Source organism: Manis javanica, chromosome 8, assembly GCF_040802235.1.
Source record: "Manis javanica isolate MJ-LG chromosome 8, MJ_LKY, whole genome shotgun sequence".
In the NCBI taxonomy this organism is placed as follows: domain Eukaryota; kingdom Metazoa; phylum Chordata; class Mammalia; order Pholidota; family Manidae; genus Manis; species Manis javanica.
In genome coordinates, this window is record NC_133163.1 from 22,453,797 (window position 1) to 22,480,666 (window position 26,870).

The 26,870-nt window shown below is 37.6% G+C and overlaps 1 protein-coding gene across 37 annotated transcripts in view; it reads right to left on the reverse strand.

Annotated features, from left to right (window-relative positions):
• Nucleotides 1–3,606: 3,606 nt before the first annotated feature.
• The window catches only part of NRXN3 (neurexin 3), a 1,528,794-nt gene continuing 1,505,530 nt past the window's right edge, over nucleotides 3,607–26,870 (reverse strand). For 20 of the 37 annotated variants that reach the window (XM_073242064.1, XM_073242063.1, XM_073242059.1 and 17 more), the window contains one exon: nucleotides 3,607–5,265. In XM_073242064.1, coding sequence (XP_073098165.1) covers nucleotides 4,964–5,265 — 302 coding nt within the window. In that variant the 3' untranslated portion in view covers nucleotides 3,607–4,963. Of the gene's footprint in view, nucleotides 5,890–12,325; nucleotides 12,602–26,870 lie in introns of those variants that run through there. The other 17 variants (XM_037018914.2, XM_037018808.2, XM_073242037.1 and 14 more) reach the window with 3 other exon arrangements.

The following is a 26,870-nucleotide window of genomic DNA, read 5'->3' on the forward strand; positions in this document are numbered from 1 at the left end:
TTTATAGAGGGAAAGCTAATAATAAAGTTTTGAAGGGATATCTAAGGTGATGATAATGAATTTGTGAGGGACAGAAGACTGTCTTTTGAGGCACAGAATAGGCTACCGTTTGGTTTCTTTCAATCCCCATACCGAAGGAGCTGATTGAAGTAAAGGGTTTTTACATGGGGTATGCACATTTCTGCTGGAAGATTCCAGAACTCAAGGAATCAGTAAATCAATCTGACTTCAACTGTAGGTGAATAAAAACAATTGTGATTTTAGTTGACAGAGTAAAATGATTGCTCTAGGGCTCTTCAATATGTATCCTTTCTAAACTTTTAGCAGGGATTCGGGCTTATTTTTTCTAGGGTAACATAAGGGGATTAAAATGACAGTAATAGCCATCATTGTTGGAGGGCTATGGGCCAGCCCTGTGCTTATATCCAGGCACTTACATTCACATTAGCTCACACAGTCATAGAACAGTACTTAGAGGAGGGCAAAATCATTCCAGTTTCACAGATGAAAACTAGAGTCACTGCATTTTATTGAAAGTTTCAAGGCTAGTAAAGGACAGAGCCAAGGTTTTTAACTAAGCTTTTTGGATTCCAAAACCTATGGCCAATGTTAAACACATTGGAAAGAGACGGTTGTAGTCTCAACACTTCCCCATGGAAAGACAATGAAAAATTATTTCTGTTAATGAACACTCACCAATGTATCTGAGAAAATGTCCCTTAGATCTTGATGAATCTACCACATTAACCACTATTTGGAAATTTCTCTGGTAAGTTTAACAGTACCTTAAGTCTGGACTCCCTTTACTTACCCCAACTTCTGGCCACTTGCTGTCAAACAAATTTATGATATCAAATGTCAGTGCCACATATTTACTAGTTGCAAAGTATATGCCTAGAAAAAGACTAGTTTTGTCAATTAAAGCTAGTAAACCCTAGCTTGGCAATGTTGCTTGACAACTACTAAATAAATCTTGCTTTATTTCTAATTCTGTGAGGCAGCTATTTTATAGAGAATAGCATAGGACTCAGAAGTGAAGGATATGAGCCCCTACGCTGTATCCATCACAATTAAAATGCTTTATATTATTTCATTTTTACCCTAAACTACTTTGTAATGCAAGGTCATTGAAGTATCACATTTTGTAGATGAGGAAGCCAAATCTCAGACAGATTGTAAAATTTGTCCATGTGTTATGAGTAGCTTGAGTTCCAACCAACTGTGTCTGGTCTCAGGGCCTAAATCATCTCTACAACATCCCACTGACTTCCATGTCAGCAGACTTGGCTTTTCACATGATTAGAAATGTATTAAGCTTTCTGTGTCTTTGTTTTTTCACCTCTAAGATAAGCAAAGTCCTATCTACCACTCAAGGATTAAGCCAACTACCTCGATCTGAAACATTTAACAGAGTACCCAACACATCACAGGCATTGATAAGTGATTAATTTACATAAATGATCTGTGACATGACTCAGAACAAGGAATTTTCCATAGTTTGACATCATTGAGCCTTACTTTTTTCCATTTCTGTGATAGTTAATAGCACAACCATTCCACTAATGAAATCTGAAGGAACAGGGTTAATTTATGCAATTGATCCTTGAACAGCAGGGATGCTGACCCCTTATTCATTCAAAAGCCCATGTATAACTTTTGACTCCCCCCAAAACTTAACTACTAATAGCCTACTATTGACCAAAAGGCTTACTGATAGTATAGAGTTGGTTAACATATATTTTGTATGTTATTCTTACAATAAAGAAAGCTAGAGAAAATGTTTATTCAAATTGTCACAAATATCCAGAAAAAAAAAATCCCAATACATTTATTGAAAAAAATCTGCATAAAAACCCATGCAGTTCAAAGCCATATTGTTCAAGAGTTGACTCTTTTTATTTTTAATTCTCTTTGAAAAACTGGTAACCAACATATGGATAGAATACAGCTGTTCAGTTAACTCTCATCACTGGATCATGGCGAAAAATACAGAATATCACGATGGATTATCCAATTGGCAAAGTAAACATGTGCTTAAGGAACCAGCAAATCAAGGACACCTGAGATAAAAGAAAAGTTTTAACTATGACAAATGTTTGCAGAATTTTATAATCAGAAAAGTATGAAGATGGTTCTGGAAAACTGTTCAAAGTTTGTTGACTTGCAACAAATACTTAGAAGTTTCCATTTTTTAAAAATATAATATCCAATAATCTTTTTCCAGAATACAATGTTTCTGTCATCTTACCTGTTCAGAAAAGCTTAAGGTCTTTTCCCTCCTGGTTACTTTATCATAACAATCTAAATAATAATGCCTCAGTTGACAGACACTAATCATTTAATCCATAAATATGCCACTTTTAATAAGTTTATATAAGTAATTAGTAACTGGTTAGAATATTTTATTTCACATGAAAGTGGTCCTAGCTTAGTTGGCTTTTAATACCAAACGTTTAGAAAATAGGAATACATTATCACACAAGGTTTTGGGAAGAACATTTTATTGCTAAGCATATCCTTGAACGAAAATGCAAATATGAAATAAAAGAGAAAAGAGAAAAGAAAAAGCAGTAACTTCACAACATCATAAAATAAATTCCTTAAGAGGCTGCTCATAAAACAACAGGAATATGATAGAAGATCACATACAGAATGCACATGTTCCCATAAAATTGTCCAAATAGAAATTTACATTAAAATGAATATAACAAATGTGTTTTTACTCAAATAAAAAAATGTAAAGAAAGAAAGCAAGAAATCAGTTCACAAGACCTCAACACTCCAAGAACAACGATCTTTTACAGACATCGAGATATAATCAACTTCATATAGTTTGGGCCATTTAGGTTACCTAAAATCGTGCTTTGATTATCTCTTTATAATCCTGTCTTTTTTAATGACAACAAAAAAGCCCCAAAACTTTTAACACATTGAAATATCAGATAAGGAGGAACACCTCTTTCCATACACATTGGTAAAGGCTACCATTGTTTAGATTGCGTTTTTTCCCCCATCTCTTTAAGGTATTTTTTCAGTCAAATATTCATGCAACTTACAAAGACCAGCAGGAGTAGATTTCTAAATCTAAACAGCTGATTGATTTTCATCTGTACAAAAGCAACTGTATATATCTGACCCTCCAGAGAACACACTTCATTCATTTTTTTGTGTCAATATCGGTCTTGTTTTTTCTCTTACTTTTTGGACAGCTATGGCCATATAACCAGTTTATTGTTTTTCTGTACATTGTTTCCTCTTCTCAAAAAGAAAGACAACTGGAATATAAACCCAACAAACTGAAGTACACAAATAGAAAGAAAAGAACAGTTCTTAAAGCAGTATGTACACAGGTGGCTAAGGAATTATACCAGCAAAAATGTAGTAAAATATGTAAACAAAATCTGAGAAGATTTTTAAAATTCTCTTTGACACAGTTAACTGTGACAAAACTAAAACTCACACTTTCTTCACATTTTAAGGTTTGCTTTTTTGTTGTTTTGTTATTTTCTTTTAAAACAACATTCTCATTCCACTTCAAGACTTTAACAGTTTTCCTGTTTCAGTCATCCCATCAAACATACCATGATAAATATATCTGTATATATATTTATTTATATATATTATACTATTAAATTCCTTTTTGTGTGTGTGTCACAGCAGCTTTATTCATGTATTACTTATTTATTCCTTTTTAGAAAAGATGGGCGAAGGGAGATGTGAGCAAATGGAAGGATAGTTATCTGTAAGTGTCAGGCTATAAAATAAAACCACTGTGAAAACTGTCATGTTGGGGGCAGGGGAAGAACGATGTATTTTGCACTCTGTCATGCCATATTTGGCTTGTGTGACCATCTGCGGTTCCATCACAAGTTGAACTCCCCTATTGTCTGTTTTGATTCTTCAACAGAATTTTAGTATAGTCTTTTATATTAGCATGCATTTCGATCAGTCACAGACCCAGCCCACCCCCTCCTCCCCTTCCCTAAGAAGGGTTCTGTTTTAGTTTGTGGGACTTTCTCCTTTACCACAATTTGGCTGGGCGAATGGATGGGAACAATATTGTTAAGTAAAGCCAATAGCTGAAAAAATCATCCCTAACCCCATCAGTTTGGGGTATGGGTGGCAGTTCTGGAATTAGATCCTGAGGGACCAGCTTTTCAAATCGATACTATTATCCAGCACATGATTTTGCTATGTGTTCAGCAAAGCATCATAGGAAACAGACAACAGATTCTAAAACACCACAACCTGATATGTAGAGTGAACACCATGGTAGCTTTTGAGTTCATATGGCAATAGTCTCTCTTACTTTTGTTTTCTGAGTTTTTTTTTCTTTTTCTTCATATGCTCAGTCATTCTCAAAAAATAAACAAAAACCTAAAAGCCATTTTTCCCCTCAGATCTTGAAAAGTTACAAGCACACTGGCCAGGACCAGATAAGGGTGAGTTTTTTTGTGTTTGTTTTTAACTTTTTTCTTTTTTTTTTCTTTTTGTTTTTTACATAATTAAACCAAAAAAAAAGAGAAGAAACAACATTATTACAGTCAAGCTTCACAAACATCATTACAGACTCACTTGGAGTTATGGGACAAGTAAGCCATGAAGTCTTCTACCTTGGGCGAAAGGTCCTCAAGAGAAGGAAGCTTCCAGGTCTGTGGAAGTGGGGGAGCCATCTGCTTGCTCCAGAGCACAAAGTGTGTGCTGTATGATACAGCAGGGCAGAAAGAACTTTCTGTCTCCCAGCAATGACTGAATCAAAGCAGCCATGGCTGAACTTGATAGGTACATACATCTTTGTGTGTGTCCTTCTAAAAATGGTATGCCCCGCCGCAGTCATGGTATACCCCATCTCATAGTCACAACAGTTCTGACATCTGTGAAATCTCGTCTCTCAAGTATGTATATACTTCTCTATATAAAGAATTCTGTGTTTTAAATTCACGTATTATCGGCGATGTCATGTTTACACATAATACTCTTTGTCCTTGTTTTTCTGCTTCTTGTGGCCGCCCTTGGAGCTCTGCTGCTTCTCCTTGAGGAGCGTGCCGTTGCTCTGGGCCGAGTTGCTGATGTAGTTCCGCGTCTCATCCACTTGATAGGACCCCTCGTCCCTGTTCCTGTACTTGTACATGGCGTACAGGAGGATCAAGATGCAGAGGGCGGCAGCAGCCACAATGCCGACGACCATCCCTGTTGTACTGCTCGACTCCCGGATCACCTCTGAGGCCCCCGGAACCCGTCTGACTCCTGGCTCCGTGGGGTTTGCTGTGGGCACATTACGGAACATGGGGGAAGTAATTAGTGGGCTCTTCAGTTTGGTGCTGTCTAGCTCATAGGCAGTGGTTAACGGAAGCAAGACTATATCAGGCTGGGGTTTGAGATCACGGTTATTCATTTTGCCAGCTGGCAATTTGGGCACCATCCCAGACGAGGAGGAAGCTGTGAAGCGGATCAGCTCAGGGGACAAAGATGTGGTAGTAGTCCTACTAGTTTCGGAGACTTTGTTAGGTCTAAAGTCCTTGGATTCCCACTTGGGCGCATGTGCTTTGTAGCCACCTTCGAAGATTGAAGTGGAAAGACTCTTATCTGTTACCAAGGAGAAGGTGGTGTAAAAATCTTCATCATCAGTAGGGGGCAGGTTAGAGTCAAAGGTTTCCCCTGAGCCATACCCAGATATCACCAAGCCATCATCATCACAACCATCGCTGCCTTGGTCCGACAAGCAAGGTAACCCCGCCTCAGAGGTCATGGACAGGGAATCTTTGGTGGTCTCAATAATGGTGAGGAGGGGGCGAAAGGTAGGGGGGAGTGTAATGGAAGGTGCACGAGTAGCAATAGGAGGGGTAGCTAAAGGGTCTTCTACAAGAAGAGGGATAACTAATTCACCTCCTGGGATTGAAAAGAAAAAGAAAAAAAGAATTAGCATATTTGTAGATAAACACAACTCACAGCCACACTCAGTGAGTGTGGTTTATAGGTTACTATTTGCAATTACAATAAAATGACCTGGATTCCCACATGGATACTTTCGGGCTGAAGCCTAACCATTCAAGGCTGATGTAGAGCCCATTATATGCCTCTTGCCACAAAAACCTGAAATTCTTAGATAGGGGGCTTAGATTTTAAAGATACTCTCAAGTAATTATTTAGATAGAATTCAAACAGGCTGTTTCCAGGATCTGCTGATGGGATGGTGACATTCAATTATATTGTTGCAAATACTGACTGGCTATTAAAATTATTTGTGTTTACGGGTAGACACACACTCATACATGTGATTAATTTGTGGACCATGGCATTTCTTTATTGCTTTCTTGGGTTTCTACTTTTTTGCTCCCAGGAGGGTGAGAATGACACATTCTCCATGTCACATTGAGCTCTAGGTCACGGAACATAAAATACCTCATCCTTAGTGTTTTAAGTTACTACTTTTTATTTCATATCTATCAAGTGTAATTTCATTTACTATATGCTAAGTGAGGGAATTTACAAGAGCTTAAAAATATTAATTTAACAAACCCGTTTTGACTATGCTTTTCCAGAAATTCCCCTATTAAGTGACAACTTACCTTGCATTGCTCTATAATTATATTTATGCATTGCTTTGTGCTATATGCAATATATGCTGAGCTGAATGCTAGACTTTAAAAATACCCAGCCCAGATAACCATGACTTACTGGAAATTCACACTTAGATTCAGAAATGTAGAGATAGCAAAGTGAGTTTTTAAAATCAGTGATTCTTAACTAGAGTGGCAAAAATATATTTGGTTTACCCACAGACCCTAGTAATTGTACTTGTAAACATGCAGATGAAGTTAGAAATGAAAGTTCAGAATAGTTCCCTAAATCATAGTGCCTTGCAAGTAATGGGTACCACAAATATTCATGGTGGATGTTACTCATGTAACTGCAGGACCAAGCGTAAGTCTTCCTATGAAGACTGACAAATTAGAACTCCTGCTCAGCTTTCCACACCTTACATCTTAAGACATTTCCTGTATCTCAAATAAAACTGTTGTATCTAAACTGTCCAGCATCCAGGTGTGCTAAGAGAAGGGCCACCCAAGAAGAAAGCTGTTGTATACTTTCAAAGCACCCAAGACGAACTCCTTGCACTCACTTCGGGAGCCTTTGTTTCCTTCCTTTGTAGCCAGTAACATTGTGTTAAGCAGAGAGAAATGGAGCTGGGAGGGCGGCAGTAATGTCCATGATGTGTACATTTAGAAGGGAGGGGACTTCAGAATATAGAATACAACTTTGTACAGTCATCTCTGGTTTATCTGATAATTTTACCATATGTGGAAAAATAAACAAGAACAGTTCTGAGAGCCTTAAAATGATATTTTGGTCTGTGCTCTGAGCTCAACTCTCTCTTCTAGTGTTCAGAGTTTGCAACTATTGAGCAAAATGATCTTTGCAGATTTGTCAAAGCTTCAGACCTATTTTACTGGACCAGCATTCCTGTTTTTTACATTGTGAACATATATAATTCATGTATCTTGCAACTTATTTAATGCATTATTTACACACTTTTGCTAGTTTTTATAAATGGGATTTGGAGCATGGTTCCCTAAAGGTAGACCAGTCCTAAAATTAACCCTGAGGTAACTATTCTCCTTATTTGTCTAGTTCTGGGGGGCCCAAGTGTTATGTTTAAGGTGATACATGAAACAAGGCTGGGTTTGAGGAAGAGAAGGCCAGTGAGGTACATGTAATGTGTTTAGGATTCCCTAGAGATTGCTCAGCGGTGATTTTACTTTCCTTCAGAGAACAAGACAGGAGCTTTTGCTTATCCCATCCAGAAAAAACAGTTGGCATGCATGTTCTTTTCTGGCACAAATACTGAGTCATTGTTCCTTAGGGCAATGATACAAATCTACCATGTATATTAAGCAGAGAGGAAACTGAAATAAGGGACAAGGAATAACTGATTTGTTTGGGAGGCAAAGGCCCGGTTCAAATAATTTTAAGGCAAGTTGTTAAGTAGGATGCTAGTGTCCCTTTAAGTGGGATTCAGATCACCGGCTTCATGATTACAGAATGGCACTCTTTTGCAATTTTAGTTTACCATATGTGACAACCAACTGGAGTCTTAAATTTGCCTTCCCCGCCCACCCCCCACCTTTTCAAACGTAGCTCAAACTTCCAGTGTCTTTGCTGTTAAAATCCACAAACTGCTCACTCTGTAGTTGATTCACTCCTTTTCTTTGCTATTCCCTTTCCATTCAGTCCCCTGATGTAAGCATCTCTCTTGGATTACAGGAAGATAGAGAAAGGGAGGAGAGTAAAAACCATCCTTTTCGTAATGGGATGGAAATAGGGTCCTGAAGCTCACTAATTTATTAAGAGTTCTAAAAGGCTGGTAAGCTCCTAAGAGAAGTGATAAGAGCTTATTTCAAAACTGAAATGATGGGTATGCTATTGCAAAGTTTCAATAACAGAATCTGTCAAAATTACTAATCTTAAATTTTCCTTGCCATTTTGTTGTTAATCCTAGTTGCAGTGATAAAAATGATAAATGATGCCTGCTGTCAGGGAAATCTGAGTCCAAAGTCCAGTGGTAATTAATCAATGAACTCATAGTTTTCATAATTCCCCTTTCTGCCATCTCAAGGAATTGGTGAGCATCTTTAAGCCTAAGAGGAAGTTGACTGAATGTAGGAGTTGTTATTACAAATGGGAATCATAGTGAAAATAGGTAGAAAATTTTAGATAACTGTAAATGTGGAAAGTGCTTGGGACAGGTTTGTGAGTTGGGGTGTATAACCAATTTTAATATGAAATTCCATCTTTAAGATTTAAGATGATTACAGTGTCTGTGGAGTCCAAGGATACATATCATTTGAGATAAGGAGGTGAAGGATGTATTTCTACCATTACTAGATCCTTAATAGGATTTACTTAGATTTGAAAGTCTATTTAAAATTTTATGTTTATTTGTTTTAATATAAAGTGTTTATTCTCAGAAATGTTAGAGCAGCTGATAATATTTTTTTCATTGTCCAAAGACCATGGAGTTGGTGGTCTACCAGACGTCTATGCTTGCAGAAGTATTTGCAAATGCAATAAACCTACAGTCATAAGGGGTTACAGACAGAGTGATACAAAACGTGTAATCCATCAAAACTCTAATTTCCTATTCCATCCTCAATATTTCTCATTGGTTTGGAATATGAGCTATCTGTATTCCTTAAAGTTAGCATTTTAAATCTGGAATATATACCCTTTTTTGACAGGGTTGTGCTTTTTCTTTAAACTAGAGAGATCACTAGGGATATAAAAGGTCTATTTTAGCCCTGAAGGCTGCCCTGTTTCTTTTGCTTTATGAGTGTATTTATAGATACATAATTCATGCATCTAAGCCTGATATCCAGCAAAAGGGGGCTCTCTGCCATCAAAAAAGACAGTGTATTAAAAATTTAATAGAACTCTTCTGAACTGTGAGGATGTTATAGGTGCTGGCGAATGTAATGGGTCATCTAAAAAAATCAAGAGCAGCCCAAAGTTGCTCTGTGGTTCCAACCTTTGCCTCTCTGGAGACATTTGAGTCTAAGTTGCAAAAATACCAAGACAATGACACTGAAGAGTGAGACTCTAAGAGGGGACACCATGCTCCAATTCCTTTAATTTCTTTTACATATATTTAGGTTCTTTACCTCATCCTCTTATTTGCATCTTTCTAATTCTCTGTGGGGAAATCCACAATAATGGGGAGACACCACCCTTTTCCCCACTAAATTAGTTGTTGAATGATACTCATTTAGTTACTTGGTGCCACAGAAGTGTCACTTGCAGCACCTGAATATCCTGAAGCTTGTGACTGTGAATGTTTTCCATCCACCTGCAGAAAAAATATCCCTGGACAGATAGAGCAGGTACCTGGGGAGAAGATACCAGAAGACCTCAGGGGTCTCAAAGGGGTTTAACTTACATATTAAGGGGACAAGAATCTCTAGGTAGGACATTGTTTCCCCAAGTTTGTTTGAGATGGGTTTGATTCTGAAAGGCTACAGTCTATTTTGCAGCATATGCCCAGGTAAGATAGTACAGACTCCTGATATTGCTAGACATTGTGCAATAAGGAATGTCAAGTGGAGCTTCTTGTTTGTTTATTGATTAACAAGAGTTTTGTTTCTGAAGTCACTCAGACTCAGGTTGCAGCTCTGTGGCTTACTAGCCATATGAGTTTGGTCAGATTTCTAAACTCTTCATAAAGTAGGAATAATAACACAGCGTGCCTCAAACCAGCAATGTGAATAATAATAAAACATGTTAATATTAATTATGCTGCATGTTAAGTATTTGACATGGAGCCTACTGCTACTCCAAAATGCTAGGTCATAGTATTATTTCTACTAATATTTTGGGCCTATAAACACTGAGCCATTGGTCACTTTCTTCTGGCCATTTTCATATGGCCACAAGCTAAGGCAGAGGTATATTAATATAGGATCTAAAATAGATTATTTAGACTATTTTAAATGCTGAGTTTGAGGAGTTATTTGTAATTCAAAGAACAATTTTTAAAAAATGACTAGTTTTTTATTAAATTGACCTATGGAGAGTTTCCTCAATAAAAATAAAAGCTTTCAATTCAATTAGAAAAAAGAATACCCCATTTAGGAAGTTCTTAGTTTTAAACCTAACATATCATCTAACATGTCAAACAATATAAAATCATATAAACTGAGGTAGAGAAAGCCTATTCATTAAAGCTGCTGGGTTGGAAACATATCTATTATCCACCATTCAGTCTGACATTTCCATAACAGTTTCAGGTAACACTAATATCTAAAATTAAAGCAAAAAAGTAACCTCTACTTAAAAACTGTATAACACCTCTTATCAGTTTCATGTTTACTGAAGTACACAGGGACCACTGATTCAAATACCTTTAGAGTCAAGAGATATCCTTACCCTGGAGTCACATGAAATGGCAGTACCTACCTGAAAGGTTTCTTAAGTAAAACTTTAGAGGTGAAAATCATCATATTTCTTCTTGATATTATTATAGGATCCTTTTAAAGCTTACCTGATTAAATCTGTGAGAGAAATGGTAACTATTAATAGAAAGGGAAAAGGAAAAAGAGGTAGAAAGAGGGAGGGAGAAAAAGAGAATTGTGTACCTTCTGTGTATGTGTGTATCTTTGACCAGTAGTTGGTCCTACACGTTGGAAGGTATCATTATCACAGGATAGATACCATTCTAAACACCTGGAATTCTTGATAACTTTCTTCTCAGTAAAATTGAATGTGTAGCCTGCAGTGATGATGCTGGTATAATCCTGGATAACCAAACTCTACCATAGTCACTTGAGAGTACCTTAATTCCCCTTTGCTGAAGGAAAATAAAGGACTGATTTTCCTGCATGCTTTCTAAGGAGTTAAACTAGGATGCATTACCACACTGGAATTAACTTATTTCCTTTTGGGAGTATAGGCCTCCCATAGACTGTCAGCAATGTAATATCCCCCTGTAGAGCCTACCATTATTTTCAAGGCTTTAAAGTTGGTTTAGGCAAAGAGGCCAGGCTTTCTTGGGATGGTAAGAACAATACCCACCCCCTTCTACCAGGGGTAGAATTCACACTAATTATTAGAAGCAAGTCAGCACAAAACACAACAGGGAGAATTAAGCAAACTGACACAAACTAAATAAAATATTCAATACTGTCTTCCAAATTATATCGTAGAAAATAAAAATCAACCTGAAGGCCAAAGCAAACCAGGGGGAAGGAAAACAAATAACACCAACGAGGCATTCACCATATAAGGCCAGAAAGAAAAGTAAAAGCAAATCAAAAATAGAGGCTGTTTTTTTGGGGGGGGAAAAAAAGGAAGAAATCATTTCTATATAGACAAAATAACTGAAATAAAAAAAAAGCATACCATATTAGTTTATAGTCAACTTACATCAACAAATTGCCCGCATGTTTTTTGGCATGAAAGAAAAATTTATAAAAGAAAGTTGTGTAAGAATGCTCTTGGACAAATAGAATTGCCACATTCTTGTAACTTGTTTTTTTGTTGTTGTTGTCATATCTTAAAAAACTTTTGAGCAAAATGTCTAATTTTTCAAATATAATAATTTACAACAGAGGATGATACAGGGAGGCGACAACACATACATCCACACCACAGAAACATGAAAAGAAAAAAAAAAGTCTGCACTTCAACAGATTTTACTTTGAGGGTCTTGGGAGGGCATCAATTTTTGAATTTGAAATAAGTCCAATTGCAATGACTTAAAAAAAACCTGTTTATGCTTATAATTTGCCTTTAAAAAATGTATGGATCTCGAGGGTTTTGAATGAATTTCTGCATTGTTATAGGTTTTCTGGTATATATTTAACTTTTTAATTGTTGTCTTTTTGACAAGTTTTAGACTTTCTTTAACTTCAGGGGATGGATGACAGCACACAAATTTGGACAATGCTAAAGAAAGGAGGGTGATGGGAAGGAACAATGCAGGAAGGGGAGGGTCATATCTATGAGTGAACTACACAAGAGATGAAGATGATGGGAGTAAATGTGTAAGTGAGTCGCCATGTCCATGTAAGGGCGGCACGCAGTGATCTAGCTGCATTAGAGCTTCTGGCTGTAAGGAAGGGATGGGCAATATACAAAAACAAATGAGCCTACACATGCCCATCTACAGAAATAAAGAACAGAACTCTAACACTGACAATCTCACACACCCTAAGCTGCAACTTCTTCAACATGCAATTACTCCAAAAATCATTACAGTTTCATTAAAGATTTTCGAATAATAAAAACAGTTAAACTTTTTTCCCTAGTAAAATTGCCAAAATACACAAAATAATAATAGTAATAGTAATGATCAAAAGGTTCAAAGCAAAAACAAGGGGACTAGATTTATGCATTCAAGTTGAACAACTTCATCGGCAGCCACACAGCCCCATTTAGAGTTGGGGGTGGTGGTCAGATATATGCACAGGTGATAGAAGGGCAAAGCTGCCTAGGGTACCCACTAGCTGGGTTGCTAATTACTTGCCTACAGAGAAAAGGCACTGTCAGAATGACATCATCCATTTTCCCTAGGCCACCCGCCTACCTGTGGTTCCCCCGTGAAAATGGGTTAATTTGGAAGATGTGGATGTGGGGATTCTGCAGCTGAAGTTGTTCTACACTTAAAGAGGGAGTGGGGAAAAATTGCAGAAAACAATTCATAACTTTTTCATAATTTTGTATAAAACCAAATCTAAAGATAAATATCTAGCGATTAAAAAGAAACACATTGATATATATATATATAGATAGATAGATAGATTGATAGATAGATAAAATACAAAAAGCACTTAATTCCCAAACAAGAAGGGAGAAAAGAACAAAAAAAAATTTAAAGAAAAAAGTACTTGACACACTTTCAGAGATGAACAACCAGATGCACACGCTGAGAAGGCACAGACAGAGCCGTCAGGGGACACTTTATTTGGCTTTGCGTTTTCTGGTTTGTGGATTCCCCTTTTGGTGATAGCCAAAATTAAAAACAAATTTTGCATTTTCTTTAAAAGAAATTTTGCATTTTCTTAAAAATTTTTTTTTGGTTTTGCTTTTAAAAAAATAAAAAGGGCGTGCAGTCTGGATGTACGTCATAAATAGACATTGAAAGAGAAGAAAGTGGCTAAGACTGACAAGTGGTAGTCATCTATTATCCTCTAACTGTAGGGATGTTAATACATGCTTAAAGTAAGTTGCATTTAGGGAAAATAGAAAAACAGAACAGCAGGCTAGGGTTGGGGAGAGGTCATCAAGACAAAACTGACTTGGGGGTGGGAGGAAGGTACTGGTTTTGGTTTCATGCTTTTCCAGTAGGGGCAAAGGGCATCCCAAGGCTTCTTGCCAATTACAAGAAAGAAAGCATGTGCATGTATATGTGTATGCATGTGGGGGCGTTGAAGTAGAAGCTGTAGTGACAAAAATTGAGATAAATATATGCATGGGTTTGTGGGTTCTGCTCCAGGAAACTTATCCCATATTCATTCTAAGCTTTAAAAGGCATATTTTGTAAGGCACAGAGTTCCGTGTGAGTGTTCTTGGGCTTTGCCAAAGTTACAGGGCATCAGGGATGACAACAGGGTGTTAATAAAATGAGCCTAATAAACAGAATGGCCAATAGATAATGTATAGATTTAGAAATAGGGACAAAACCCCTCTCTTCCTCCAAAAAGCACAGTGGCACAGTGTCAGTGTCTGCAAACTACAGGATAGTTAGGAAATGAGCCTGGGTTATTTGAAGTACACTGGGGAAAACTATACCAGTCTTCTAGAGACCTTCTGGGAAACAAAATATTCCATCCACTCTACAATGTGAAAAGTAGAAAAGAGAGAGGGAGAGGGCGGGGAGTGTGGGTGTGTCTGTGTGTGTGTGTACTGAAGAAAGATGTTATAGAAGGGGAAGGAGTTTTTAAAATGGCCTCAGCCTCTACTGGAAGAAATCATGAGAGTTCTATTCAGTATTATATCCCTGTGAGAACATTAATGTTCAACCAAGGACTGGGAAACCCAGGTAGGCGAACCACAAAGGCAAGGCACTGACTGGTTCCGATGACCAATTCCGATCATTACTAAGAGCTTTTTTGGGTGACTTTGACAAATAGAATCAATTGAGAGGATGAGTCAGACTTTTGCCCCCTATGGGACGCCCCTTTTATTATTTTATTTTAAAATAATTATAGTAATGTGTCCCCATGGGTCAGTCCGCACCAAGATTTTTAGTCTCTGGTTTAATAATGTTAACTGTTATCCTAGGAACTTCACAAAGGGCAGTTGGGACGTTTCAGGAGGGAAAAAAATCCCAATAATATAGCAAAGAAAAACCCTTGTTGCCATTTGAATAATTGGATATTTGAATAATTACACTTTTAACATTGAATTTTATTGTATCAGAAGAGCCTATAAGTGCTCACATGGCCTCACAAGGCATCAAGTGACTTCTGTAGAACAGCTAGTTTTAATATTCATGTGGACTGTTTTTTTGTTTCATAGGCAATTTTTAACAGCAGGAAAGGTAACTGGTCTAAATATGAGATTTAAAGAGTAAGATATTTCCAGTGCATACATACTTCTGGATAATAGGAGGTGTTTTGAGGAAGATACATAAGCAATTTGGGTCTCTTAAGGTTTCTATTGAGTAATTTACCTATTTCAAAATGGCTTGCTTTAAAACTCATACAAGTAGGACAACACTGACATTTTGGAAATCACTGGTTTAAACAACTGAACATACTAAAGTTTATGTTGTCACTTTGCAAATAAAATAATACATGTTTTTTTAAATCCATGGAAGCCATAGTCTCAAATGAAGCCAACACAACCTAAATTTAGTGCATATATATTTTTATAATGTAAGTCAGCCATTGGTTAACATACCTAAAGCTTGTTTGGTTTCCAATATAAGATACAAAATAATATTGCTAGTAGCTCATAATCATGTCACAGCTTCGTTTTCGTCTTTCATTTGCTGTCTACACCAGATTTTTATTAGCAGCAACTACATGCTGCTATACCTATGCTTCCACTGGATGTTAAGAATACTCTAGGGTTACATTTGTCAACAAATATTACAGTAACGTGACGTGAAATGGCATATTTTGATGTGACCATTTTTTATTGCACCGTTTCCAAATAACCCTGTCTAAATGTAATATCAAACTTTTTAAAACATCAGATGCAATAAGATGGAAATACATTGGTCAGAATTCATCTTGGGGAGTGCCCTTGTTTCAAAGAAATGTTTATAAACTGCTTGGAGTGGTGCTTGAGAAGTACAAAGACAATCAAGCAACTCAAACTGCAAACCCGTATCTCTGGGAGAGTGGGTCCTACTTGCTAAAGGGGATTGTCGTCAAGGTACACAGGTGAGGTCCAAGAGGAAAGCCCACATGAATTACTTTCAATAAAATTAAATATTTTAAACTTCTGAGGGAAAATAGTGGAGAGCAGAGGGAAGAGGGTGGCTTCTTGACAGTCTGAGTATAGTACCAGGGAAAGACTTAAAAAATTACAGATAGGGCAGGCTAAGGAAGGAATTTGGAGAGCAAACACCTACTACGGATTGTCGAGGTTTCTGCATCAGACATATTTTGTAAATCGCCAGATCTGTCCCTGCTAGGAACTGTACAATAACATTTCATTGATTATTGTTTTATGGATCCATGGGATGAATGGAGGGATTCTTCTGGGAGAATCAATGGCTCCATTCTGAAACATGGTTTGGCTTAGAATGAAAATGGAGGTTCTGTGCATGGATATGAAATCCTAGGAATGTGAGGACAACCGTCATCTGTGTTAGGAAACAATCCCTACATATCCTTGACTTCTCACAAACAAAATCTTCCTCAGGTGTGTGTGCTGCTCAGAGAAGGGGTGAAGAAGCTTGCTTCAGACATAGGATTTGTTTCTAAATAAAATGTTCAATATTTTCTTTTTTAAAACAATGGAACAAAAAATGCTGTAAGTAAAAAGTTCATGTACTATCTATTCCCAAACTCAGTTTTTATTATTATTTCATATTATTATGATAGGGAAAAAACAGAATATTTCATATTCAACATAGGAGGCTGGATCTCAGACAATCTAGGTCAGCGCTACTCCATGTGTGGTCCTAGAGCATCTGTTTCAGCATCAAACAACAATCTCAGTCCAAAACCCTAACCCACAGAGCACTACAGCTGCTTTGTTCGAACCCCCATCCCTACCTCTCCAAAAAGGCTAAGTTCCTACAGCTAGATTAGTTCATCATCAATGGTGACATTTTGTTATTACAGCATGTAATTTTATAATTACTTCATTTAATTCTTCTTGTGGGTTAGAATTAAGCTCTGAAGAGGTCTTTTTTTTAGATATGTTTCTGTAAGAACATATTCATTTAGTGGCAGTGTGCCCTTGCCTTCTAACAAACCATGTGACTTGAGACAAGCCACTTGCTCCTTATCCCAACTCCTTAAACCTCTTGGAAATCCGTAACTGAACAGACGTTAGAACTGAGGGTATGACAAGGACTTGGGGGAACAAGAGGGTCAGGGTAGGATGTTAGCTCTTTGCTCCCAAAACTGTTAATACTAGGATAAGATACACAAAACGGAAAGTTCAGGTAAGAAATTTCCAGGAATTATTCTCCTTTTCAGTTTGCTTTAATGCTAATCAGGTATTAGTGTAAGTAAGCCTTTCTTCACTCAGGATATTATAAGCTCCTTGGTTCACAGGCTGAATCTGTATGTTTATTTTTTGTGCATTTTTAGGGCTAATATATGCATATAGCTCATCATTTGTAAACTACTAGGCCCTTGTAGTACTACTAAAGTCCAGACAATTAGTAATATAAAAATACTTATTTTATCAACATAAAAGCCACCTGTGCAAGAGTCAGAAATGAAGTCCTTGTCTGAAATACTTTGTTCTTTAAGCTTGAATAGCCAAGATGCATCCAATTTCCCTTCTGTCCTGTCCCTTCATTTCTTTATCTCTTGGCTGGCCCCAAGCATGGCCCTAGGATTCCTTAATTTTCTGGCTGACCCCATCCAGACCCTTATTTATAAATACCTTCCACCTATATGAACTATGATTTCCAGTTCAAACCTCCCCTCAGAATTCCAGTTCCTCATATCCAGTTGCCTACTCATATTTTCACTTTGATATCTGAGAGGCATCTCAAATTCAAAAGGGCTAAAAACCAACTTTGGATTTTATTTGCTCCCTAAAGTTGCATACACCCCCCAGCCCCCAGGATTCCCCATTTCTTGGGTTTGACTCAGGTGTATGAGCCTCTAATTAGTCATTATACCCACGCCCCTACCCCAACTCACCCTCACATAAGCGTGTATCGGGGGTTCCATAGACTCTGCTTTGGCAGCAAATTTCTCACACGTCTACTTTTGCCCCGTGCTGTTACCCATGTCCCAGAATAAAGTTACCAAAATTACTTGCTTGGCCTCTGCAGCAGCCTCCCATTTGATCTCCCCACCTCCACTCCATTTTGGTTCCCCAAAATCCATTCTCCACAATGAAGCCAAGATGATCTTTAAAAAGTGTGCAGTATGAATGTGATCAAGCTTTAAATTCTCAAAAAAGTTTTCCCAAACCAAAATTCTGTACCCTGACTCCGTATGACAGTTCCCTGTGATCTTCCAGCTGCCCACCATTCTGGCCTCATCGCGCACAGCGCTTCCTACAGCAACTCTGGCCCAGGATGTGTTGGACTCTGCCATCCCCGCCTTGCTCTCTGCTTTGCTCATTCCTTCTGGTGATTTGGGTCTCTTCTCCAGTTTTATTCCTCAGAGAGGCCTTCCATGACTTCCCTAATAAGGTAGCCACCTGCTCACTAACAGCTCATCTGCTCATGATTCTCTGCATAGCTGACTCTAGCTTATTTATTGATGTTCAGTCTTCCTTCATTGGAATATAAGTTCCATGAAAGCAGAGACTTTGTCTTGCTCCCGCTGTACTTAGGATGCAGAAATGATGCCTCAAATAACCTGAAAACACCTTGCAGAAGACAGGTCATCACTGTCTCTTGCAGTCCTTCATAGCTCCAGGCATGGTGCCTTTCTTATGCGAGGCGCTCAGTACTGTTTTATAAATTAACTACTGAAGCATTGCCTTCTCGATTGTTTTACTTTTCTCTTAATCAGATGAGATTTCCCTGAGTTCTAGTTTGCAGTTCCAATGCCAATTGGACCTTCTCATCCACAGCTGGCTTCAAATGCCTTCCGTTAAAAAAAAAAATCATTATCTAATTCATTCTCTTTTTCATAAACTGGTGTTGGACTGTTTATTAAAAACTCAGGCTTTCTTTTGCAGTTGTGAAAGCTAAAGAGAAACAGAATATGCAGACCTTGAGCTGCCAGATATTGTTGCTTATCTTCAGGCAAAAAGAAGGAACAGGCCAAACAAATGATCAGTGGGAGGAATGGTGATCAGGGTAGTGTATATGCAGGTGGTTATCTTTGCCTGCTGTGGCCCTACAGCCACCGAGAGTGGAACCTGGCAATGGTGGGATGTTTCTCCTGAACTAGTACCATGACACTTTATGACTGTGTTTATAGAATTATAAATTATTCAAGAAGGTTTATTTTGCTTCTGTTTTCCACAAAAGTTCATCTACTCTGTCATCCTGAATTCTGACCATTTTCTTTGTGCTGGTGTTTCTTTGGTGGTAGCTGCTGGCCACTGCAACTGCTTGCCTCCCCTCTTCAGGGCCTTAATGTTCTCTATGTCATCCATGGAAATAGCTGAACTTGACAACACATTATAATGAAACTCTTCATATCTTGAAAACAACCTCTTTTCCCCTAAGATCTATTTTCTATTTTCATTGCAAGGAACATACAGTGTTCAGAAATCAAAACCAACAAGGCGTTTTCATACTCAATGGAAATTTGTACTGTGCAGATAAGATGAAAAGCTTGCTTAAGATTCATGAGCTTGACATCAGATGTACCATGACTACATGGCTTTGACTCTGTCGGACCTGAGCCTCAAGTACTGGTTTACCAGAGGGGAGAAGACTGCAGAAATGCCTGCATGTGCAAGCCACCTATGAGAAGATAATTTTTATTTTTGTAAACTGAGGTACTATAAATAAGGGAAGGTGCTATGAGAAACTCCCTACTCATTTCAAAAACCCACCAATGCATATGAACCTCTAAATAATAAAGACACATGCTTAGGGACAAATACATACAATCAAATAGCTGACATAGTGATTTCCTTGCCAATATAATAAAAGAGAAAGAAAATATAAATCATAATTAACACTAATAAACCAGAAGTCTACTTTTGGAAGGACATGTTCTTAAAGAATTATTGAAAATTTATTTTTTGCCAGACGTTGTGTTAAGTGCTTTAGATATTTTATTATACTTAATCATTACAATTATGTCTTATATATCAGTAATCTTGGGCTGAAGGTAGTTACTTTGCCCTAAGTTATACAACTAGGAAGTTGAATAGCTGTGACTATACCCAATCCTATATATTTTAAACCATGATGCCACACTTAACAGAACTTCTTTAAATATTTGGTTTTCAGTGAGTGTGGGAAATTACAAATTAACTAATCTTTAGGCACAAAAGCAACTTCCACAGAGACCCAAGGATCTCTACAGATTTATTTCAAACCCTTATGCTTTTAAAATCACTATTGCACAGTGAGATCTTCAGAAGGGCTATGAGGGTTTTTTCCCCACAATTTCAGGTCACCTAAGCCAGATGTACTAAATCAATCTCTATTGGGGGAAAGGGGAAGGATGGCAGGCAGTGTCTGGATATCTGCATTTTAATAAAGTTCCCCAAAGGGCTCTTATGCAAAATCAGGTTGAACTTCTAGTCAAAAGACTTAAACTAGATCTCAGCTGGGATCTACCCTTTGTGACCTTGAATAAGCCATACCCTCTTTGGTTTATAAAATGGAGATAAACTTCACTAGATGTTGAAACAATTCAAGATGATACTAGATACACAAGTATTTTACAAAATATATACAAACTTACATATATACACACATAAAAATGTACTTCCAGAAATACTATGAGTAATACTGATCTTATGCCACATCAAAAGCTACCTAATAGTTTCCAATGCATGGATTTTAGGACCACACAATAAATGCTTTGGACATTCTACCAATTCTAAAAGTTACATGGTGGAAGCTTTAGTACTCTAATAAATGCCTACCAAAATAGTCTATGATTTGATTCCTTTGCTATTTTCCTGATTTGTTAAATATAAGTGTTCTCTGATTATCTCTGTGCCATGTCACTTTCTTTTATACAATACCATAATCTGTCACTGACTATGCAAAAATAATTTTTAAAGTACCATAAATCAATTGTTGGAGAAGATCATTACATTGTTCTTTTTTCACACCCTATTATTTTCTTTTACATTTTAACCCCAAACTCCACTAATCATTTTAAAGTGTGAAGAAAACATGTCTTCTTCTTTACTCTCCAAACAAGCACAGATGCTACCAGCACAGTGTTAGGCAGGCCAGAAGACAACAGATTTGCTTCTTACTGCATCCTGTCAGAATCACAGAGCCCACCATGTCTATTCGAATGTCATGGTGCTAGCGTGAGGGTAAGACACAAGCATGGCTGCAGATTAGTCTTGCAAAATACAACTGAGTTAAAGGCAGCTTTAAAAACTGAAGTGCCAGCAGCCAGCTGGTCACTTTTAATATCTCCTTGACCAGACTATGTCATCTTCTTTCAGTGTGGTCTCCCATACTATTTCTTCATGGTAATAGTAAACAGATCCTGATATGTTTTGTTTTAGATGGTATGTTACCTGATTTTCAAGATTTCACGCTACATATGATGACTATATGAGGCCTCTACTAAAAACAGGATTTGAGAAACATTAGAGGTTTACTTTTAGCAATTGTGCCACATTTAATTAAGAAAGTCAGCAAGATGAAATCCTTGAAACCCACTTACAATCCCTATCTTGACTCTATTGGAATGTTTGTTCATTAATTTTATTCCTGTTTCATAGTATTCCTCTGTAGTAATGTTTCCCCTAAAGCTATCAGCCAAAAGTTCATATCTGTTTTTTCAGATGGATGGATAGTACTGAAAGCTGAAACTTAAAACCCAGTAAGTGTTAAGTTGTCTTTGCAAAATCATGTGGCTTAGGGCTAGGTCTGCTTGGGTCCCTCATGTTAAAAAAAAAAGGCATTTTTAAATTAAGTATTATTCAGCACAAGATATATTAGCTCTCATGTAACAACTCACTAGGAAAATCCTTGTGATCTTTGACTGCTAGGCAGATTTTATGATAGTGGCAGGCCACTTCCACTCTTTTCTACTTTAAAAGACACATAGGTGTGACTGCTAAGCAAATCTAGGATTGAAATACCATTGACCCTTAAACAACATGGGTTTGAACTGTGCAAGTCCACAATAATACATAAGTAAATATATATAATAACTGAATATATGGGAAAAAGTTTTGGAGATTTGTGATAATCTGAAAAAACTCACAGGTGAACTGTATTAGCCTAGAAATAGTGAAAAAACAAAGAGAATATTAGATATGTTGTGAATATATAAAATATATGTAGATACTAGTTTATTTTATCATTTACCACCACAAAATCAACATTAGGTTATTAGCAGTTAAGATTTGGGGGAAGACAGAAGTTATACATGGCTATTCAACTGTGCAGGGAGTCAGCACCCCTAACTCTTGTGCTGTCCGAAGGTCAGTTGTATACTATTGGGTTAAGGAACAGGGCTGGAGCAACAACACTATAAACACTTAGAGAAATCATTTCATCCTTGTCATACCAGCCTTCTGTTTGCTTTGGCTCAATCCATATCTTCCCTATAATGTCTTAATTCCTTGAAAATATTATTCAGCAGGAAACAAGGGCATATACTGGTTTGGTGCATGCATCTGTCTGCTGGAAAGTTCGGCCTGTTTCACTGCACAGTTCCAGGGCATCTGGATCCTACTGTTGTCCATTTAGACAGTGTTCCCTGCAGTCAAACAACGCAAGGCCCGCACAGCCACATCCAACACCCACTCACATTACCTTTCTGCTGATGAGCAGCATTTGTAACTATGCTGAAAAAGCTTTATTCACTCTGGGGTTTCTTCCTTTCATCTCTGTTGAGAACAGCCGAGGTTTGGACATGACAGGAGCACACAGTGGACAACTGTCCTTGGTCACTGCTGCTTAAGATTGTGGGCAGTGTTGACTAGAAGGGTAAAGCCAGTGAAAGAGGAGTTACAGGAATGTGGCTATCGCACATAATCAGCACCCACCACATAATCACTGAAAAATAAATAGGCATTTCCCAGTGTGTCCTGTGGATCTGGCTCGTGGGCACAAATGAAGACAGAAAGAGACTGCAAAGAGCTGAAGTGCTGGAAAATGTCTATACATTTCAGCCTTCATATTTGAAGAGATCTGATTAACCCACAGTTCCTGCAACTTATTTCGTTAGAGGGAATGATCTAAAAGCAAGGACTTAACTCTGTGGAAGTCTGGAGAATAACTCTGTGATACTTTTGTAGAAAGTAACATTAAAGAACTATCCATGGTGAAAAGAATAGCTTTGTAGAGCGATGGCCGTTCACTATTTGTGGCCCCCAAATAAAACCAAAATAAAAATAAAGCCAATAAAAAAGGAGACAGAGATGGACATACCTATTCAACATGTTTTCAGGGTAACCAGGGAGATATGTAAAACTGGATGCTTCTGGGTCTTTTCCACAGGTGATACATCCTCCAGACAAGCAAAGCTTCCAGAACGGAAACTCTTCTGACTGTTCTGGAGAAGATACAACACTGGGTGGCAGGACACAGAGGCAATCTTACTGCCTGGTTATGTAACCTCAGGTAAGTGACTTAAATTCTCTGTGCCCCATTTTATTGCCTATAAAATGTATGGATCGGATCAGATGATCCTCTGAAAGAACCCGTGACTTAAGGAAGGTAAGCACTCCTGCTAATGGGGCTCAAAATGGCTCCAAGCCCCCTACTATCATTTCTCAAATAATTTTGAATTGACTATAGTTACAGTTTACCTAACACCATTTCATTATATGATGGAAACATATGTTTTACATTGCCTTTTCTCTCACGAATCAAGTCAATTATGTAACCACTTCACAGTACTCCTTCCTTAGCCTTTAGGGTCCTAGGAAGGGGTAACAGTCTCTGTGTTTCTTGCAATGAGATGACAAAAATCCTAGGATAGGGTGCTAAGAGTATTATCTTGGATACATGCAACATTGAACAGAGAAAGAGAGGAATCTGGTAATCCAAGGCTCAAAGTTTCAAAAGTTGATTTCCCGCTGGGCAGGGCAAGCCAAGCATTGAAAGGGTCCCCTATGGAAATCAGGTATCAGCAAAACGACGGACAGAAAGAGACATCATAGGAGCTAGTGAGTCAAGGAATCTTTTCTTTTTTAAGTGCTACATAAATGGTGACAAATTTTCAATCTAGCAACTCCAGCTTTAAGAAGAAAGTGTTGGGTACGACTGACTTTTATTGCTTTGGAAAGCCTCTATCTTTTGTATTGTGCTAATGTTCAGATACAGGAGGTTCTCTTAAGCCCTCATTCCAAAGTGCTCATAGGCTGCATGGCAATAATTACCCATCTGTATTCTAAAGCTACAGGCAGCTCTTTCTTTGTTGGATAGCTTGTATTTTAAGGGTGATCAAACAAAAGAAAGCTACACAGATTTTGAAAAGCATAGTTAGGAAGTACCACAGGTAGTTGTGTATCCTGTGGGCTGGTTTTATCTGTTGGCCAGAACAGTGGATGGAACTTTCTCCACTAAAAGTGTAACATTTCCTAGCTGAGAAGGGCTCTGGGTTTAACAACCTTAAAGCACATTAGAGATCAACTGGCAAGACAAGGACAACCCCTAAGGCCTGACCCTCTGGTCTTAAACAGGGAACTGGTTGCTGTAAGAAAGCCAGCTGGGAAGACCGAGTGGGCAGTGCATGGGCTGTTAGAACAACAGCCATGGATCACACTCAGCATTTTTGCCATTTATCAATAGGTTCCTTCCAGTGCACAGAACCATTTCAGTCCAAATTCTCTGAACTGTTAGCACTATCCAGTGGACTTTGTTGAGAAGAATAACTGCATTTGTTCTGCTTTTCTCTATTATCACATTAGGAAGAAATCTTACCAGAAAGCTTTCTACCCTAATGATGCAGAGCTGTGGGAACTTGGAAATCAATTGTAGAAGACTTGAGTTCTGATTGAAATGTATTATGTAGTTTTTAATAACCATCCACAGATAAGCTAGGCTATTTCATGCATGCCAGAATTTAAATTGCATCCTCCTAACAGTAGCCAAGTCTGATAGGGTGATGTTCCTCTGGTGTCACTGGGACATTTCTTGTGTAGCTATTATGATCCTCAACCACAAAACTCATGTGTTCTGTGCAGGAATGTGGTTTAACCATTGAAATTCTAACTACTTACATTTGTATTGAATCCCAATCCACTTTGCTTATGAAGAAAAATATGAACCCTAGGGCAATGGATGCATTCCAGTTCAAATAACTAAATTGGTTGCCACAATTTCTTCCATTCAGTTGCTCACTTGTGTCATCTGGGATGTAGCTATTCAATTCATCCAAGATTTCCACCCCCTACAAGCAAAGGCTGTGCTAAAAAAGGGACTCCCCATGAGTGAGAGTAGCCATAAATTCTAGAATGGAGGACTAAAGAATGTGCGAGGAGCAATCAGGATAAAAGTCTTCAGATGCTGGATTTTTTCAAAGCTAAACAAAACTACACTGAGAGTTATAGTGATATTTATTCTTATATATCATTAAAAGGTTAAGTGTTATAGTGCAGAGGGAAATATTTTAAATGAAACAATTCTGCACCCTTGCATAGCCCAGTGAGTGGCAATTGCAGAGGACAGGTTTTGAAGAAAGACCTGGTTTCCTATTTGGTCACTGTAGGTTTAGAACCAAAAAGAATGTTCTTGCTTTTGAAAGGGACCCTATGAGGTGGTCTCAGTGTTTTGGAAAAGTTAGCATGATTCTGTTTGTCCTCTGAGGAAGATAAGGTGTGAAAAGAGAAATGTAAAAAGAAAAGAAATGAAGAGAGAAAGATATGGGTGTCTGAATCTGGCCACTACAAGTCCTGTTTAAGGATGGTTGGGAATGAATGCAACTTTTCTGGTTTTAATTTTGACTTTGTCATTTTCAATTATTTGGTATTAATTTTGAGTACCACTGTTAACAAAATATTTAACTAGCCCTTTTTGGATAAACACTGAATGTTACAGTCTACTCTAACGTAAATAAGTACAGACACATGGTTATACTTTGAGTGATAATAAGTAATGTTTTCAACAGTGATATCCCATGTAAAATATTGTTTCTTTAATGTGAAGCTGAGCAGCAAATAATACATAAATGGTTGGTTCAAGAAATGGAAAGGTTAAGAGAACTGAGCCCCGCAGGAGAATCAGCTGAGACATCTTACGGCATGTACTCCATGCTCATTTAGAAGTTGTAAGAGCGGTACTTGGAAATGCTTTACTCAATGAGAGAAAAGTGGCTGAGATAAAAATAAGAAAATGAAGAGAATGGGCTATGAGTGAAATGTCAGCATTTGTAATGGAGTTTTCTTTTCCCAATGGTACTTTAAATGTCAGCAGTAGTAAGAAATGTTGGATTTCTGTGCTTTCTGTTACATTTGTTAAGGGCTAGGAGCATTTGTTAATACTGTTGGTGGGTTTGAGATAATTGTTTTTTATTAACTACCAAGTCTCTGATTTCCAGTCTGTCCATGTAGTTGTTCTTTTATAGTGGGACTTCCATAACAAACATCCTGAGAATTTGTACGTACTATGATGCACATGTTCTTTCATGTATATTTTATTGGGAGGATGGCCAGAGCTCTTTTCCTGTGCCTGTTTACAAACAAAATGTTGTTACTTGGCAGATATATGTTAGAATGGTCATTACAGATTGCAAAGTTTTGCACACACCTGGGTTATTTGCACACCTGGGTTATTTTCATTCCAAAAGGTACTAATATTGTGCTACATTTGCATAATTATTCAACTTAGCTATATTGGCAGAACTTCTGATCTGAATCTTTAAATAAAAAAAAACATCTGTATTGTATGTCAATGAAGAATTTTAAAATTATTAATCAGTTTATATCTCTAGAGATGATCTGCTAATACATCGATAGAATAAATACAGTATTATTTAAGGCGGACTTTGGTGAAAATGAGCATTTAGGAGAAGATAAGTCTTTATTTTAAGAGTATCTCTTAACTTTGTAGGATAAAAAACCCTTCTAAAAATCTTATGAAGACTGCATGTTCTTTCTCAGTGACAATGCTCATG